This window comes from Mastigoproctus giganteus, chromosome 11 (assembly GCF_048544385.1).
Source record: "Mastigoproctus giganteus isolate SK-2022 chromosome 11, ASM4854438v1, whole genome shotgun sequence".
NCBI lineage: Eukaryota > Metazoa > Arthropoda > Arachnida > Uropygi > Thelyphonidae > Mastigoproctus > Mastigoproctus giganteus.
The window spans coordinates 3647023-3666048 of NC_143585.1; the positions used below are offsets into that span (position 1 = coordinate 3647023).

The following is a 19026-nucleotide window of genomic DNA, read 5'->3' on the forward strand; positions in this document are numbered from 1 at the left end:
AATCTGTTAGTAATGACCCTTGTGAACAACTTGTAGATGTGGGATAACAAGCTAATTGGTCTATAATTTCCAATTTCTGATTTATCTCCTTTCTTATGCAACAAAACTATGATTGCATTTTTCCACTGCTTAGGCGTCACACCTTTTCTAATGCACTCTCTGAAGAGCCTTGCCAGTTTTTGTGTTATGTCTCTTCCTCCCAATTTTAACAACTCTACAGTAACTTCATCTTCCCCCGGGGCTTTCCAATTCTTCATTTTCTTCAATGCATGTTCTACCTCAACAGGAAGAATATCGGGTATGTCGTATGTGTTGCTACTTTGCAATCCATCTTCCCCACTGCTGGTATCATTCCCTCGCTCCTTGTATAATTCTTAACTTTTATAAATAAAAGTTAAATTCAAATGATTAAATAAAATTACAATTTATGCTAACTTATTATTAACACTTTGCTTTGAATCCACTCTGGGATTCCAATTTTAAGTGGAATCCCAGTTATGTCAGTATTTTAATGGAAATATAATGCATTATATTCATAATCCATATGGCAGTTGTCATCGAATTTCAAATTGGTATTTCTTAAACTTAGGGTCTAGTGGCCATAAGTAAAGATACAAAACTTCTTGCTTCTAAAGCTAGAGAAGGGAAACTGCAGCCACAAGAATTTCAGGTGAGTTTATACATTATTTAATTTATAAAGGTGGAGGGTTTAATTTTTCTTTATTTGCTCTTTTTATTATATATTTTTTAATGTAGTTATTATTATTATTATGCTCTTTATACTGTAAATGTTAGTAAATGGTAATTTTTACAATTGCATTAAATAAGTGTATATCACTGTATACCCAAAAATATCTGTAGTTGTATTTTGTTTCACTGATCTGCAATGCTCAATTAATAATTTCATTTGATCAGTTAGTATTGTGCACTGAGCCATCTTTTATCCTTAAGCAGATTTCCTCAAGTTAATAAGTTCCTTACTCAGTTAGTTTACTTGTGGGCATCCTTTTTTGCATCTCCTCAAACTAAAACATGAAATTTTAATTTTAAAATGCAGTCGAACTTGGCTATAATGAGCACGGCTGTAACAAGCAAAAAACCATAATGATTTTAATTTACCTGTATTCCCATACAATCACTGACTGTTATAACAAGCATACTTCATGGGTATACCGTACAAAATTTTATGCAAACATTCTTATTAGCCCAGGTAGTCGAAAAAACCCAATCCTTGGAATAGACAAAAATGAAATGGGCAATTTAGCTTTTATGACCACCTGCATAGGATTAGCGGCCAGTGAATGACCTTGTCCTTTTGAGGATGGGGGCTATACAGTAGTGCATTGGCGTTCCACTTGTCGCATTACCTTGTATACAGATTGTCCTGTATTCACTGAACCATAAATTTATTTCAGGAATTCTAAGAATTTGGAAACGGGACTTCTAAGAAATTTGTATGCAGATCACTTTACTGTCATTTTAAAGTAAAATCAGTTAGAAATGAACTCTTCCTTTGGAAACATGTCTACGAACAAAATAAAGTTTCTCTCGATTCGCAAAAAAGTCGAAATTATACATGAGTTAGAACTCGGTGCAAAAAAATGTTGAAGTGTGTAAAAAGTTTTCTTTGCCTTCTTCAACAGTATTGACATTGTGGAAGAATAAACATGTTTACATATTGGCACTGGAAAAGAATATAACTGGGAGGTGCGAGGTTACAAACATCAATGAAGCATTGCTTCAGTGGCAGTTCCTAGGGGATTTCAATGGATACAATATCTGTATCCTTTTCTATTCCTAGGGGATTTCAATGGATACAGATATTGTATCCATTGAAATCCCTTGAAGTTCACTACACAAAGAAGTGCTGGATTTCCAATAGACCATCTGACCTTGAAGGCTCAAGCAGAAAAAATTACTAAACAATTTGGACTCGGCAATTTTGTATGTAAGAACGGTTTGCTGGATCGATTTAAAAACCGAATACAAGCATATTAATACAAACAATATGTAGTATTATACTAATATTATTTTTTTCTCTCTAATATTTCTTTTGTTTTTTGAATCTCTCTTATTACCAAGTTATTGAGAATTAAAAAAAATATAAGGAAGATTTAACTCATCACTGATATAGTGAGTAATAGTTATAACAAGGAAATTTTGTCAGGCCCTTGATGCTTGTTATAATCAAGTTCGACTCTATTTGTTAGAATTTCATCAGTATGAATTTTCAGTATTCCTTCAATATGGTATTCACTTTGATCTCTCCATCATAAGTTTTTAATTGGAGAAACACAGCCATAAGAAATTATTTATTGTTCCAGGTTTGTGTACAGAGCATTCTGGTACCTGCTCCTGTGTTGATTTTCAACTCTGATTTATTTCACTGTGCAGAAGAAGTGAGATGGTGTGGAAATAATATTTTGGATAATAAGATGCTGTTACTAAAGATAATGCTTGGACTTGTTTTCCAATATAGCGTCAGAGTAAAAAATAAAGTTTAAAAAGTATATAGCATTTTTAACTATTTCTATGCCTTTTATTAGATAAAAAAAAAAAAAAAATCTGAATGATGCACACAAAGTAAACAATGTGCCTGGTCTTAAATAACTAATTTATTAAATTTTTGCTAGAGCATTAAGACCTATTTGATTGATAAGTATAGCTATAAATAACTATAGATAAATAAGCTTCTATAAACATGTGGGGAAAATTCCTCATATATAGACAACTCCCATATAACACAGCACTTACAACACGGTTTTGCTCTAACACAATTAATAAATTGCAACAATCCTCGCACAACACTGTACTTAAATAACACGGTTTGAGAATTGTAGGAAATCTCGCAGTAATTTTTGAGCTTTTGTGGTGGTAAAACCCTGCTATTTTGTTAGCTGTATTTTAAAAGTTTCCATTCCTTTTTGTGAATCCCTGCTGTTGACTCGCTAGTTGATATTGCCTTCATGATATTTTTCCAAAGCATATTTCTGGAGGTCACTACCATAAAACAATAAAAACAATTTTCAATTTCCGGTTTATTGGTCTTTTCTGTTAGTGTCATCAATTATGAACGGGTAGGAAACTATCTTCTTGCATTTGCTATAGTACCGATAGCTGGAATTCTGTGAGATTTCATGTTAATATAAACTCGTAAGCGGTATATCCAAATTCTTCTTTCAAAATCTTGTTTCTATTTTTTTTTTAAATTTAAATATAAAAGCAAATAAGTATATTTTAATAATTTTATACATATTTATTAGGACAGGTTCCATTTTTTGCACATGCAAAAGTTTTTAAATCAATTTCTATATAAATTATCACAACTATATTTGGCATATGCAAAAAATGGAACATGCCCTTAAATGAATTTTTTTAAAACATTGAAATTGAAAATTTTTATACTATTGTTTTAAAATCTGTGACGGGCCGGACAGAACCTCAATACAGGCCACATCTGGCCCGCGGGCCGTAGTTTGCCCATCACTGTACTACACTATCAAGTTTAAGTTATATGTATTACCTGTCAAGTTTCAGTTATATGTATTATGCTATTAAGTTAACTTTTTATATATTGGGCTATCAAATTTACATATATGTGTTACACTATTCTGTTATATCTGTAAAGTTATAAGTTAATTATAATAGCTAATAAAATTATCTAACTAATGCCAGCCTATGTGGTTTGAACTTTCATGGTACCTGTTTATCATAATTAAAACACTAGAATTCTCCTGCCACTCACTACAATTAAAAATAGTAGGAAAAGAAAGGGATTTGAAGCTTACAAAACAAAACATGCTTTTAAGTTCTTTGTGCAATTTATACAGGCACAAGAAGGGCTTTTGGTATTCTGCCAATAATGTATTGAACAGTGCAAGGAAACGAGCTTATATTAGCATCAGAAAAAAAAAAAAAAAAAAAAAACTATTCACCTCATCCTATGGTGGGATGGTCCCCTCTAATAATTTGTCTAATTCTTCCTTAAATTTATGCAAACTACTCACTTTCAAAACATCAAATAGAAGTTTGTTCCAGCAATTAACTACCTTCTGGCTGAAAGCAAATTTCTGTACATCTATTCTGCAATCATCGTCCTTCAATTTAAATTTATGACCCCTTATATTCTTGTCTGAGCAAGAGTATAGATTATATATTTAGCTTACTCAGTCTGTTCAAAGCCTTAAACACCTCAATCAGACCTGCTTGCAGGTGCTTAGTATCCAGAAGCTGCAATTTTCAAAACTAGTCTTCCATGGTAAGGGTACCCTTTTGTTCCCATCACTAATCTTGTTCCTCTCTTCACTCTTTTCAATAGATCCACATCTTTCCCAAAATGACTCCAGCCTGTTGCAGTATTCAAGATACAGCCTAACCATTGCCTCATACAATGGGACAATCATCTCCTTGTTCATATTTGGAGGTACAAGAAGGTGATTAAATCAGTGTGAATCTGTAACTTGGAATATTATGTTTTCAGTATGAAAACCACACCTAAAAACAACATTGAGCTTCTTGAAAAGAGTAAAGACTTTGTGGCTTATAAAGTTTGGTAACCTTGTACCTTAGAGGAATCTGATTGAGATCTATAAGGCTCTGAGATGAGATAGTAAATCAAAAAGGTCTAATTTTCACAGCTATTAATGATATACATAGAATTTGGAGCCATAAATTTAAATTAGAAATTATGGAGAAGACATATAAACAAAATTATAATAGTCCTTTTGTAAGTGTTTGGGAATGTAATACAATACAATATTTTGTTGAAACATATCTTAAACATAGCTTTAGTCTTATACACAGGAGTCTGCCTATATAGACATAATGATTAGATTAGAAAAGAGAAGGAAAAGCTAAAAGCCAGTGAAGCCAGTGAAAATATAATAAATGAAAGAAAATTTCCACAGATCAGAATTCCAGGGATGATGTAATAGTAATGGAGGCGTCCAATACAAAAAAGCAAGTGTTATGAGCTTATGTAAAAAAAAAAAAAAAAAAACAAATTCACACATCCACTCCTTCTAAATGTTTGTCCAGTTCCTCCTTGAATTTATTTAAGCCACCAACTTCCACAATGACAGATGGAAGTTTGTTCCGCCAATTAACCACATGCTGGCTAAAGGCAAATTTCCGCACCTCTGTTCTACAACTTTCTATCCTCAATTTGAATTTGTTTCATAGGTTAGTAATCTTAGCAAGTGGAACAGTCCTGTAAGAATTTAGCATGCTCAACCCATTCAAGGCCTTATACACATCAATCAGATCACTTCATAGGTGCCTAGTCTCCAGCTGTTGCAATTTGCAGAACTTAAGCCTTTCTTGGTGAGAGCACCCTTTGTTCCCTCACCAATCTTGTTGCCCTTCTCTGTGTATGCTAAAGCAACTCTACATCATTTCCTAAAATGAGACCTCCAGACCTGTATGCAGTACTCAAAGCATGGCCTGACTATTGCCTTATACAAAGGAATAATCACCTCCTTTTCCCTACTAGCAAAATTCCTGTATGTCATTGACAAGACCCCATGACCTGCTCTGGTTCCTGTCTGCACTGCTCAGAAAACTTCATATCTGACTGCACAATTACCTCCAGTCTTTTTCATTCTGCAGTACCTTGAATGTAGTACTGCACAGTTGGTTCATTACTCTGGGGTCACTTTTACCCATATTCAGTGCATTTGTCAATATTAAACTCCAGTTGTCACTTCTCAGCCCATCTGACCAAATTTTCTAAATCCTGTTGTAGTATACTGTCATTAGCAACCCTGCCAACTTTTGTATCATCTGCAAACTTGGACATCCATTGTAGCCACTTACCCTTAATATTGTACTGCTCTAATTTGTACAGTAGTCTTCCATGCTCAACAGTGTCAAAAGTTTCCTGAAATCCAAGTATATGATATCAAAATTAATTTTTACATCCAGTTCCTTTGTAACCACATCATCGTATCCAATCAAATTTGTCAGACAGGACTGTCCCTTAACAAACCCATGCTGTATCTGAATTATTACTGCAATCTTGTCTAGATGATCCTGCAATGCATCTTTAACCAGTGACTCCATTATTTTCCCCGGAACGGAAATTAAACTAACTTGTCTGTAATTATTCATGTCACACTTAGATCCCCCTTTGTGAATTGTGGATACACTTGCACATGTCCAGTCCATGTGTCTCACTGCTGGCTAAAGCTGGTGCAAACTGAAATGAAAATTAAAAAGAATATTGACCCAATGCCCCACCCTTCAAGGGGAAAAAGAAAGCATTCCAGCAGAATGAACGTAGTGTTTTGATAATCCCTCAACCAGATAAACCTGCTTTAAGTAGCTGCAGCTCTAACGTTATGATGGCCAGTGAGTAGTCCTGACTAGCAAAGCACTTGAAACTACAAAAAATGAGATTTGCAAACAGAATAATAATTATCAAGATATAGCACCTCCAGTGAGGATAAAATATTTGATTTTTCAAACTTCAAAAAAAAAAAAAAAAAAAGAAAAGCAAGAGCTACCCTATAATTTCTGTAGTGTAAATGGATTAAAATGAAATTGAGTTTTGAGAAAAGGAATCAAGGACTACACAGTTTAAAATATGTTAAAAATAATGGATAAAATATTGGTATAGGCTAGATTGTAGGAAGGTTTCCTTTAGCCAGTGAGTTATTAATTACTGAAACAAGTTACCTGCATGAGTAGTCAATGCCAGTAGCTTGGGGAAATTCAGAGAACAGGTGTGGCAGCTATTTGAGAAGTGCACATGGGTAAGTTTTTACTTATTTTTTGACTGGTGTAGCAAAGAGCTTCAAGCCATAGGCTAGTATTAAGTTTAAAACATAGAAATAAAATTTATGTTTTCAACAAAATTTATATAAAATTACAAAAGATATCACCAGTAGATATTTTTCAAATGCTGACTGCTCTCTTTATCAACTGAAAAAAATCTTAGAGCACAGAAATATTGGCAGTTATAATAGATGGAAAGTGTTATCATTAGAAGACCATATTATCAAAGTGTCTTGTATACAGACTTCTGATTATACAATCTTTTCTATAACGTTACTGCTGTAATTAGTAGATTTACCAATGAAGTGTTTTATGTTTTTATATATTAGTCTGATTTAAATTCTCACATTTATTGTAATCAAATTTTTCTTATCCCAATGAATGGCAATTTTTTTTACATGTTTCCTTTGGATACTATAGCCCATTTAGTAATGAGTTATTCTTTATATAATTAAGAAAGTTTGTCTGCCTATTCTTTATTTATGCAAACCCCATTGGAATCAGTATAACCAATATGGCATCCTCCTCTTTCATCTAAGGGTGTGTGTGTGTATATCCAAAATTTTAATTTCTAAGAAACTTTCAACCAGTTTTCATAAAAAAAAAAAAAAAAACATGATTACTTCAAAAGTATGTAAACATGTTACCAAGGATTCAACACCAAAATAGTTTAGAAATTTTTAAAGTGTTTTGCAAAGTTTTGATATGATATGTCTCTGGGTTACCATGGTATTTTCTAAGTATTAAATTTTTCCCAGGCAGTGCCAAATGTATCAACTGGTTTGCTGTAAGTGAAAAGAAAACTTAAATTTTCTTTGCAATTATTGGATTGAAAAAAAAAATATATATATAGAGAGAGAGAGAGTTTTAACATTTCTTTTCTTTCAGGGAGGTACATTTACAGTTTCTAATCTTGGAATGTATGGTGTTAAAAACTTTTCTGCTGTCATTAATCCACCTCAGGTTAGTAATTATAGTGTTTGTTATTTTTTCATATGAAGTCATGTATTGTTTATTTAATAGGATTGTATACAGTTTTTTTTTTTTTTTTTTGGAATGTTCCAACAATTTGAAATGCAAAATTGAGTTAAAATATAATAATTATAATGAAAATATGGTTTTGTAATCCTGCTTAATACTGGAAATTCGCTTTGGATTTCCAGTATTAACCAGAGCTTGTTTCAAGTGGTTTTAAAAATACCCAATTTTTATGGTTGTCTGCTTCCTGCTTCTTCTAAATTTAGCTTGCATGCTGAATAGAGATGAAAGGTTTAGAACAACTAGTCTTAAAATCTCCTCAAGAAATATTTCAATATCTCAGCAGAATACCCCTGCAATTCTGTTGTCTTGGAAACAGATCATATCCTGCAATATGATTCTCATATGAAGACAGAAATGTAGTGGACCAAGCTATCAAACCTTTAATTTAATTTCAAATAATATAAATGAAATTCTTGACACAAAAATCAAAGGTTGCTTCATTTCTTAAGTTCAGTAGTGCGAATGTATTTAGGTTAAAGTTACGTTACATACATTCAGATTAAAGTTACAGTTTGTTCCAGCAATCAACCACCCACTGGTGGTTGATTTCTAGAACAAACATCCATCTGTCATTGTGGAAGTTGACAGCTTAATTAAATTCAAGGCTGAACTAGATAAACTTTTGGAGTGAATGGATGAGTGAAACGGTAAGGGTTTTTTTTTTTTTTTATGCTGATGCTAAATAAGCTTGCTTTCTTGCATCGTATGCCTCTGCTAATGCTAACACTATCTCTACCGCGACAAATATCAACAATGAAAATCTGATTTTCACGGTCATTGCATTGACTTCTTTGTACATGTACATCTGCAAGCATCTTTATTGCCTTTGTGTGCTTCACTTGAATAGTGCTGTATTGTGGCAGTTCACTCAACTTTGTGGAATGAAAAGATAAATTCACTCCTTATGAGGGGCATTCAAAAATGTTTTGTAAAAAATATAGTTCCTGTAATCCAAGACTCACAAAATTTGGATGGTCAGTTAAGTCTTCTCTGTGTAGTCACCACCTACAGTTATGCATTTTTCCCGTCTGTGTTTCAACTTGAAAATCCCACCCTCTGTAGAAGTTTGTATTTTGCTCATCAAACCACTCAATCACTGCGTGTTTCAAATGTTCATCATGCACCACAAAATGCATCCCACAAAGATGCTGTTTCAATTTTCCAAACAAGCAAAAGTCAGATGGAGCCATTCAGTGAATAAAGTGAATGTGTCAAAGACTCAGACCCCAGTTTGGTCACTGTTGTTTTTTTTCAGTTCACAGATATGAACTGAACAAAACAACAGTGGCCAGTTCATATCTGTGAGGTGAAGTATTGTCATCCAGCAACCACACTCCTTGGGACAACATTTCTCATTGCTGCCACTTGATGTTTTCTCTAATTTGTTTAATAGTTCTATCACAGTTTTACCCTTTTCAGGGAAATCAATGAGCAGTACTCCCTAACAATCCCAGCTGAAATTCAGCTGCCTTTGAATTTTTTTGAGTGGGTGAACTAGCGTGTTTCCATTGCATGGTGGGAACTTTAGATTCTGGATCAAAGTAGTGAATCCAATGTCCATCAGCAATAACAATTCAGGTAAAAACTCTTCATTCATAGTGGCATGCTTCAAAAGAGACCTGGCGATGTGCATTCTTGCCTCTTTGTTACTATCACTCAGCATACTTGGAACCTGCCAGAAAGACACCTTTGTCATGTGTAGCTGCTTATATAGGATGGCATGTACTGACCCAGGGCCAATCTTTACTTTCTTGCTATCTGTTAAGTGTTAATTTTATGGTCTTCTGTAACTAATTTATGTACCTTGTTGTTAACCATTTCCTCATTTTTGGGCTATTGCTGGCTGCCTAGTTCTTGGGTCATCTTTGCTCTCTTGGCCATGCTTAAATTCAATAAACCATTTTTGGATTGTATGCTCTTATGGAGTAATTTACCATATACAGGCAGTTCTTGCTTTACAAGTTCTCGGGTTTACGAGTTTTTTTTTTTTTTTTTCAAGTATCAACAAAATCGAAAATATGAACATTAATTGCAAAAAATGAATGTTAAACATTCATAAATACCGCATTTCAAAGCACGCATATAGCTATACAATACAGTGTACCCCACTTTACGATATTAATCTATTACCATATAAAATATCATAATGTGAACCCAATAACATGTTTTTTGATAATTCATTCCATGACCTCGGAACTTCAAATATTTGCTATATAACTCCCTAAAAGGTTGTTTTTATAGTGTAAATTGTATTAGTTACTAATTCAAATCATTAAAATCACTACATTATCATCATTATTATATGTTATAAGAATAAATTTTGAATGGCTTTGTGATATTTTTCTAAAACACATTTCTAGAAGTCACGACTATAAAACAATAAAAACCATTTGTACTTTTTGGTTTATTGGTCTTTTCTGTTACTGCAAGCAGTTATAAACAGGTAGTAAACTTGATGTTATTGCATTTGTGAAAATACTGATATCTGGAATTGTGTGGTTTTTTGCGTTATGGGGAAATGTGTTTCCCCTTTACTGAAATCTTCAATCGCATAAAAAACATAAATAAATTTTCAGAATCTTCTCTTCATTCCTTTTTTTTTTTTTTTAAGCTTTGCAAACTTGTTACTCCGCACAAACCGTGTTAGTTGCAATTTGTGCATTCCGTTAAAAAATGCTTATGCATCTATTGAAATTTATAAAGAAAAGAGAAGATTATCTTGGAAATAAATGCCTCTTGAAGAATTTCTGAAGAAGACAACTCCTTGTGCAACAAACAAACGAGTGCCGAGCCAATAATGAGTGATCAATGAGTGCATTTAGTCGATGATGATGAAATGTTAAAATAAATTAAAAAATAAATAATTTCTCTTATTATAATTTGCTTGATTTTACAGGCTATGTTTTCATTTCTTTGGATAAATCAACAATTGTTTAAACATAAACAAATTAATCAACTAATTTCATTTTTGATAACATAACCCCTATTTTTAACATGGGAAATAAATAGAATTTATTTCGCATGGGAATAAAGTCTATGGGAAATAAATTCCCGCTTTACAAGCGTGTGTTAGGAACGAATTAATTTGTAAAGTCGAGAACTACATTGTTTAAACATTGAATGATTTCAGATAATTCCACATTCTCTTTTGTTAGGAATTTTATAACTGCTCACTGCTCAAAGTTTTCCATTTTTGGCTTGTCAGCAGACTTCAAAATGACACTTGCTAAAAAGAAATGGAATAAGTTATGTGGCTGAAATTTTGTGCAGATACTACAAAGACTATCTCCTATTACTATGCCTATTTGTATCTTTGTACCTAAATCTAGAGATATGTGTTTGACAAAACGTTTTGAATGCTCCTTGTGGTGCTGAAGGCCTGTGCATTCTTTTTCTTGTCACCAGGTATCATTAAGGTTCATATGTGCAGTCATGGTGACAACTGTTTTTAAAAATTTAGAACTGATTATCAGGATTATCACATAAACTACTTTGTACTCTGTGCTTCTGTTAAGGATGTTTTTATAGCTATCATTGTGTGAAGGGTGGTGTCTCACGGCAGCTTGGACAAAATTTTATTATTTGTTATGTAGGAAAAGCTTATTTGTCCCTTCCTTACAGTACAATCCTCAAGAGCTGCAGTATAAACTTTTGACTTCTGTGGGAATTAAAACTGATGAGAAACTGATTTTTAGGTTCATCACAGACTTCATTTCAACGACTGTCACCTAATGGCATAGCATACCCAAGTGGACAAGTGAAAACGTGCAATAGCACAAGCATTTTTGCGTGGAACATGGTTCAAGACTGCTTGACTTATAAATATGATTAGTGATTGTATTCTTTATCAAAATGATAAATTGTAAATTCAGCTGAAGTAATAGAGGAGTTTACAATTATCATATATGCAACTATTGGAAAAGACACTCAGATTGCAAAATCCTAAAACTGATGATGTGAGCACTGACATTAGCTGCAATTTCAAAAAGAAAAGTAGTTTTCACTAATATTAAATACTATAGCAGTTATCCAGTATATCCAGAAATGCCTTGCTTCTAGGTGAATAATCAACACAAGGTTCTTTTGTGATCTGGAAAATAAAAGTGTGCTATAAATAAGACATTTTGATTTGCTGGTCAGCTCGATTTGTCTGTAAAGGTTTCATTATAGTCATCTAGTATATAAAATACTTCTACTCATTTTCATTTTCCCAATGCTTATATCTTACTAGACTGACTATATAGTTATCTGCTAAATATGTTCAACTTGAATGTACGAGGGGGGGGGGTATCAAAAAGTTCATACCCTACCTAGAAATAATAGCTCAGAAAGGTGAAGCTTCACAGGAACTTTAATCCTTTTCTATGTACTCTCCATGTATAGTAACACATTTCTCCCATCTATGGATCAGTTGTTTAATGCCTTGATCGTAGAAATAGCATTTTTTTGCCTGAAACAATAATTCCAGGGATGCACAAGGGAGGTGTGCTTCCTCTGCTTTGACATGTCTTTAATCTCCAGATCATACTGGTACACCCAGCATTCGTCATTTGTCACCAACTGATCAAAAACGTTCTCAACATCTGCATTACACAAATCCAACAGTTGGCAAGAACATTGCTTTTGCAAAGGTGCCAGTAACCTTGGAATCCATCGTGCAGAGACCTTAGACACATGCAGATGGTCATGTAAAATGCTGTGGGCAGACCCATAACTAATTCCCACTGCATTTGTGATGAAATGAATTGTCACACATCTGTCACTCAGAACCAGCTGCTCAACTTTTGCAACCGTCTCACTGTCTTTAGACGTTGATGGCCTTCCTTCTCTTGCTCGTCAAAGACATTTGTATGACCACACTGGAACTCTCGTTTCCACTTTTTTACAATGTCATAGGATGGACAGTTCTGCCTGTACACAGCTTAATTTCTTTGTCAATTTCCTGAGCTTTCTTGCCATGCAAATGATCACTGATCGCCCAATACTCCACTTTGTCAACATAGCATCCTTCCTCAGATTCCGAGCTGCACCTCTGGTGTACGATCACCTATGGGAATGAAATTTCACTTGTTAGTTATTGAATATGTGGACAACATATTAAAAACAGCATCTTCTTACTGATGTTTTATCTAGGTCAGGGTACGAACTCTTTGATACCCCCCTCTTATATGCTTGGCAATTCAAAATATAACCCCTCCTCCTTCCTGTCTATCCTTCCCATATATGTATTTAACATTCAGCAAAATTCTGCATATAATATATCAGAATGACACTTGTATCTTATATTCCTATTATCTCTGATTTTTTTTTAATTAACTAGCTTGATTTCATCAAATTTATTAACTATACTCCTAGCATTAGTTAATAAATTTGATGTGATAAAATCCCACATAGTTGCTTACAACAATATTTTCTCCAGGAATTTTCTATTTGGATATTAGGTTAGTCTTAGCACTCTGTACTTAAAAAAAAATTCAGCATCACTTTTCCCACAATCCTATGACCTTACAGCCAGTTCTCACTGCATTAGCATTTTGAAAATCTACCACCACCACCTCCTCAATGGTAGGCTTTATACTTCCCCTAAGTTTTCAATATATATCCCAAAAGGACTGTTAGAAACTGTTTTTACTCTGGAAAAAAGTTTGTCCAAAAAAAAAGCTTTATACAGCATCGGCCAAAACAAAGGAGTTTACATCTAATAATTTTGATAAAAGTATGGTCATTAATTGTATTTAGCAGTTAATAACTATATGCTTGCTAAACTAAACTAAAACATAATCACCTAAAATGCTTGTTCCATTGCACTCTTTCATTGATTGCTTGGCTACATCAGGCCTGTCAGATTTTTAAATAAACTAATTCTGTCTCAGTAGTTTCACCAAATATCACTGTGTAACAAATTTTCAAAAGTAGTTAAGTTTATGTGCATATCTTGGTGTTTTGTTTCTTTATGAATTTCAGTATACTGATTCTGAATGTAACTTAGTTTTTGCATACCAATGATTGCCTAGAAATGAAAGAAAAATAAATATGTATTAATACTATATCAGATGACATTGTTTAGCACAAATGTATCGTTGTTACGTAGTTGAATTTTTAGACAAACCAAAGGTTGTACGTTAGCCAATATTATTATAACACTTCATATTATGAAATCCTTCACAAGTTGCCTCCCTCTTATACTTTGAATAAGTAACACCTCCATTTTACAGACATCCCCTGTTATTTATTCTCAGTTGAATGGTACCACCCAAGTGGCACCCCATTAGGATGGTGCCATTCAACTGAGAATAAGTAAGAGGAGATTTCTCTAATTTGGAAGTGTTACTTATTTGAAGTAACACTTCCACACTAAATGTTTTGAAGTGTTTGGCTTCTTATCAATGGACAGGTAGGTACCCAGAGGTAATAAGGGCTATTGACCAGTTGTAACTTATTTGCTCAACATAATATATGCCAAAGGTATACATTAATAGAGGCATATGATGCAAGAAAGAAAGCTTATAAAGCATCACCCAAAAAAAAAAAAACCCTTCCCATTTCACCCATCCATTCACCCTAAAAGTTTGTCCAGTTCTACCTTGAATTTATTTAAGCTATCAACCCACAATGACAGATGAAAGTTTGTTCCAGCAATCAACAATCTGCTGGCCAAAGGCAAATTTATGCACATCTATTTTACAACTGTCTTTCCTCAGTTTGAATTTATACTCCCTCGGGTGTGTAATCTGAGCAAGAGGCAGAATCCCATCAGCACTGAGCTTGCTCAAACAATTCAAAGCCTTGTGCACCTCAATCAGATCTCACTTCGCAGATGTTTAGTTTCCAGCTGCTGCAATTTGCGGACTTAAGCCTTTCTTGATAAGAGCACTCCTTTTTTTCTGAGCAATGAAGACAGGTGCCAGGGCAACTCTACATCCTTCCTAAAATGAGGCCTCCAGACCTATATACAGTACTCATGATAAGGCCCCATGACCTGCTCTGGCACCTGTCTTCATTGCTCAGAAAACTTCATATCTGACTGCACAATTACCCCCAGGTCTTTTTCATTCTCCCATACCCTGAGTGTAGTACCACCAAGTCAATACATTACTCTGGGATTACTGCTACCCATATGCAGTACTTTGTTTTTGTCAATGTTAAACTTCATTTGCCACCTCTCAGCCCATCTGCTCAACTTTTCTAGATCCTGTTAGCATTAGTAAAGGCACATGATGCAAGAAAGCAAGCTTATATAGCATCATCCAAGAAAAAAAAAAAACCCTTCTCATTTCACCCATCCACTTGCTCCAAACGTTTGTCTAGTTCTGCCTTGAATCTATTTAAGCTATCAACTTCTACATTGACCCATGGAAGTTTGTTCTGTCTGTTACAGTAGTGTACTGTCATTACTGTTATTAACAACCCTGATAAACTTTGTCTTCTGCAAACTTGGACATTAAGCCTGATATACCTTCATCATTATCATTGATAAATATAGAAGGCAACAATGAGCCCAACACTGAATCCTGGGGGACTCCACTAGTAATATTAGTACACGAAAAGCAGTGTCCATTAATTACCACTCTCTGATTAACATTTACAAATGCAAAGTGTAAAAATGAAAACAAGACGTGTAAGGCTCGCGGGGTAGAATTTTTCTAAGCATGATCTGTGCTTGTTAACAGGAGAGTGTTTTTACAGGGATGGAATGCACTTAAATAGGTGTGCAAAGATGTTTGCCAATGCTATCATGGCAGTGCTAGTAGACTGAAAAACAGCATCCAAAAGTAGAGCTGAAATTGATTCTTGCACTGCTGCTATTGACAAATCTAGTAGTCGTTCTACTAATAGTAGAAATACAGCAAATAAATTTGATGAATTTGATCTATTAGTTAATTCATCAAATGCAGACATTGCAGGGATTATTGGAAATGTGGTGCCACTCAAACATAGGAGATACAGAATTTAAATGTGGAGAAAAAGCATTAAGAAAAGAAAGACAGAGCAGGATGGGGGAGAGATTATGCCCTTGCTTATAAAGCACACAGAATCTAAGTCGGTGCACCCATTTGATATGCGTGACAAGTGTAATGGTGAGGCAGTTTGGTGTGCCATAAGCACTGGGGAAACAATAGGACAGCAGCAGTATGTTATTACCAAATAATTGCGATGAGTATAATAAACAGCCATACATTTAAGCAGAATGTGCTGGTCATTATAACATTATAACATAATTATAACCTCTCTCTGTGATGGTACACATCACAGAGAGAGGGCCCTGCGTAGGTGGACAGGAGCAGCAGCGCGTAGCACACGCTTCTTGATTAGACCGGGGTTCTAGCCTGTGACCACCAAATACGGAGGATGCGGAAAGGTCAGGGAATGACCACTGCATATCCCCGGAGCAATATGGCCTTAGTTGCTAATGCTCCTAAAAACCAAATAAAAATAGCACATCAGAGCAATAACAAGAGAAGAGTCACTACTGATTATCAGTAGTGACTCTTCATGCATTAAGAATCTTTAAATAATGGAACCAAAGGAATAAAGATTGCAGTGATCTAAAATGATTTATGCACAAACATCGAGCCATGATGATGAAGAGTTGAAGAAATGTACACCAAAATCGAGAGTCTTCTAGATGAGCAGAAAACCCTCTACACTATCATTATGGGGGACTACAATGTTGGAAAGCGACAAAACAGCACAGAAAGGGGAACTATAGGAAATTTTGCAATTGGTGAAAGAGTTGAAAGACTTGTGGAATTTGCAGAATCTCGAGGAATGTCAGTAATGAACGTTTTTTTTTTTTTCAAGAAAAAGGTGAACTGGAAGAGCCCAAATGGATTAACAACTAATGAAATCGACTTAATCCTCACTAACAGAAATTATATATTGTGAATGATGTTATCATCCTGAACAAGTTAAATGTTGGGAGTGATCACAGAATGGTAAGATGCACGCTTCATATATATTTGTAGATGTAAGAAAAGAAAGGAAAAAACTGACTCAAGTAAATAATACGAAGGTTATTGAGATAACAGAAGAGGAGAAAAAGAGGAGGGAAATTAATGGAGGCACTGGTTAAAGAAGCACTGCGGGATCATCTAGAAAAGCTTGGACACATGGTGCCTCCGTAGCCAGGTGGGCAGGAGCGGCAGTGCGTAGCACACGCTTCTTGATTAGTTCGGGGTTCGAAAGGTCAGTGAATGACCACCACATATCCCCGGAGTAATATGGCCTTAGTTGCTAATGCTCCTAAAAACTAAATAACAACATAGCTTGGACAGCATGGTTTTGTTAAGGGGGAAGTTTTGACTGACCAATTTGATTGGATACTATGATGTGGTAACAAAGGAACTGGATGCAGGGAATAACTATGATATATTTGGATCTTAGAAAGGCTTTTGATACTGTTGCACATGGAAGATTGCTGCTATGGATAAAGGGATGGTTGAGTGGGAGAAGACAGAGAGTGGTAATGCATGGACACTGCTCTTCATGGACTAATGTTATTAGTGGAGTCCCTCGGGTTCAGTGTTGGGTTCATTGTTGTTTTCTGTATTTATTAATGATATTGATGATGTTATATCAGGCTTAATGTCAAAGTTTGCAGGCAATACGAAGGTTGGCAGGGTTGTTAATGACACTAATAACAGTACGCTGCTGCAACAGGATCTAGAAAAGTTGAGCAGATGGGCTGAGAGGTGGCAACTGAAGTTTAACATTGACAAATGTGAAGTACTGTATATGGGAAGCAGTCACTCCATAGTAACGTCTCAACTGTGTGGTACTACACTGACAGTGGTAGAGAATGAAAGGACCTGGGGGTAGTTGTGCAGGCAGATATGAAATTTTCTGAGCAGTGCAGACAGTCTGCAAGAGTAACTCATGGTGTCTTGTCACTGATATACGAGAATTTTTCTAGCAGGGATAAGAAGGTGGCTATCCCCTTATATAAGGCAATGATCGGTCTAGGCCTTGAGTATTGTATACAGGTCTGGAGGCCTCATTTTAGGAAGGATGTAGAACTGCTGGAGTGAGTGCAGAGAAGGGTAACAAGATTAGTGAATGGAACAAAGGGTTGCTCTTATGAAGAAAGGCTTAAATTCTACAAATTACAGTGTCTGGAGAATAGGCACCTGCGGGGATGATTTGATTGAGGTGTATAAAGCCTTGAATCATTTGAGCATGCTCAGTGCTGATGGGATTCTTCCTCTTGCTCAGAAAAATTTCCTGAGAGGGCATAAATTCAAATCGAGGAAGGTCAGTTTAAGGATGGATGTGTGAAAATTTGCCTTTAGCCAGCATGTGGTTTATTGCTGGAACAAACTTCCATCTGTCTTTGTAGAAGTTATTTGTTATTTAGTTTTTAGGAGCATTAGCAACTAAGGCCATATTCCTCCGGGATATGTGTTGGTCATTCCTTGACCTTTCCGCATCCTCTGTATTTGGTGGTGACGGGCTCGAACCCTGGTCTAATCAAGAATCGTGTGCTACGCACTGCTCCTCCTTCCTACCTGGCTACGGAGGCACCTTGTAGAAGTTGATAGCTTCATAAAATGCATTAGAAAAGGTGTTGACACCTAAGGAGTGGAATAATGCAATCATAGTTTTGCTGCATAAGAAAGAAGATAAATCAGAAATTGGAAATTATAGACTAATTAGCTTGTTATTCCACATCTACAAGTTGTTCACAAAGGTCATTACTAACAGATTAGAAAGAATTCTTGATGAGAATCAACCGAAAGAGCAAGCTGGCTTTAGGACAGGATTCTCAACTATAGATCACCTTCACATAATATCACAGCTAATGGAGAAAGCAAATGAATACAAAACACCATTATACAGTGAAACTTCCCTTTAACGAACAGCTATGGGGAACGAAAATGTGTCCGTTAGAGAGAAGTGTCCGCTAACAAGAAGTCTGAGGGAGAAAAAAAAAAAAGAAAGAAAGAAAAATCGTTAAACGTTTAATGTAAAAATTAAATTAAAATATATACAGATTTTGAACAATATTTTTGTAAATAATATACAATTACATACATAAGAGATAAAGAAAAATCGTTAAACGGTTAAACGTTTAATGTAAAATTAAATTATATACAGATTTTGCACAATACAATTGTGCTATGCATATTATGATTTTATCTTAAGAAAAATACATCAGAAAAATACAATACAGTAATCACTTATTTTCTTCTGCACCTTCTTCCGGCTGATAAT

At 34.8% G+C, this 19026-nt stretch overlaps 1 protein-coding gene across 2 annotated transcripts in view; it reads left to right on the forward strand.

Moving 5' to 3' along the window:
• The window catches only part of muc (dihydrolipoamide S-acetyltransferase muc), a 210016-nt gene that overhangs the window by 136394 nt on the left and 54596 nt on the right, over positions 1-19026 (forward strand). For both annotated transcript variants that reach the window (XR_016547649.1, XM_090385408.1), the window contains exons 9-10: positions 590-670; positions 7663-7737. Coding sequence is in view for 1 of the 2 variants with exons in the window: in XM_090385408.1 (XP_090241534.1) it covers positions 590-670; positions 7663-7737 (156 nt within the window). In the remaining variant the exon portion in view is untranslated. The remainder of the gene's footprint in view (positions 1-589; positions 671-7662; positions 7738-19026) is intronic.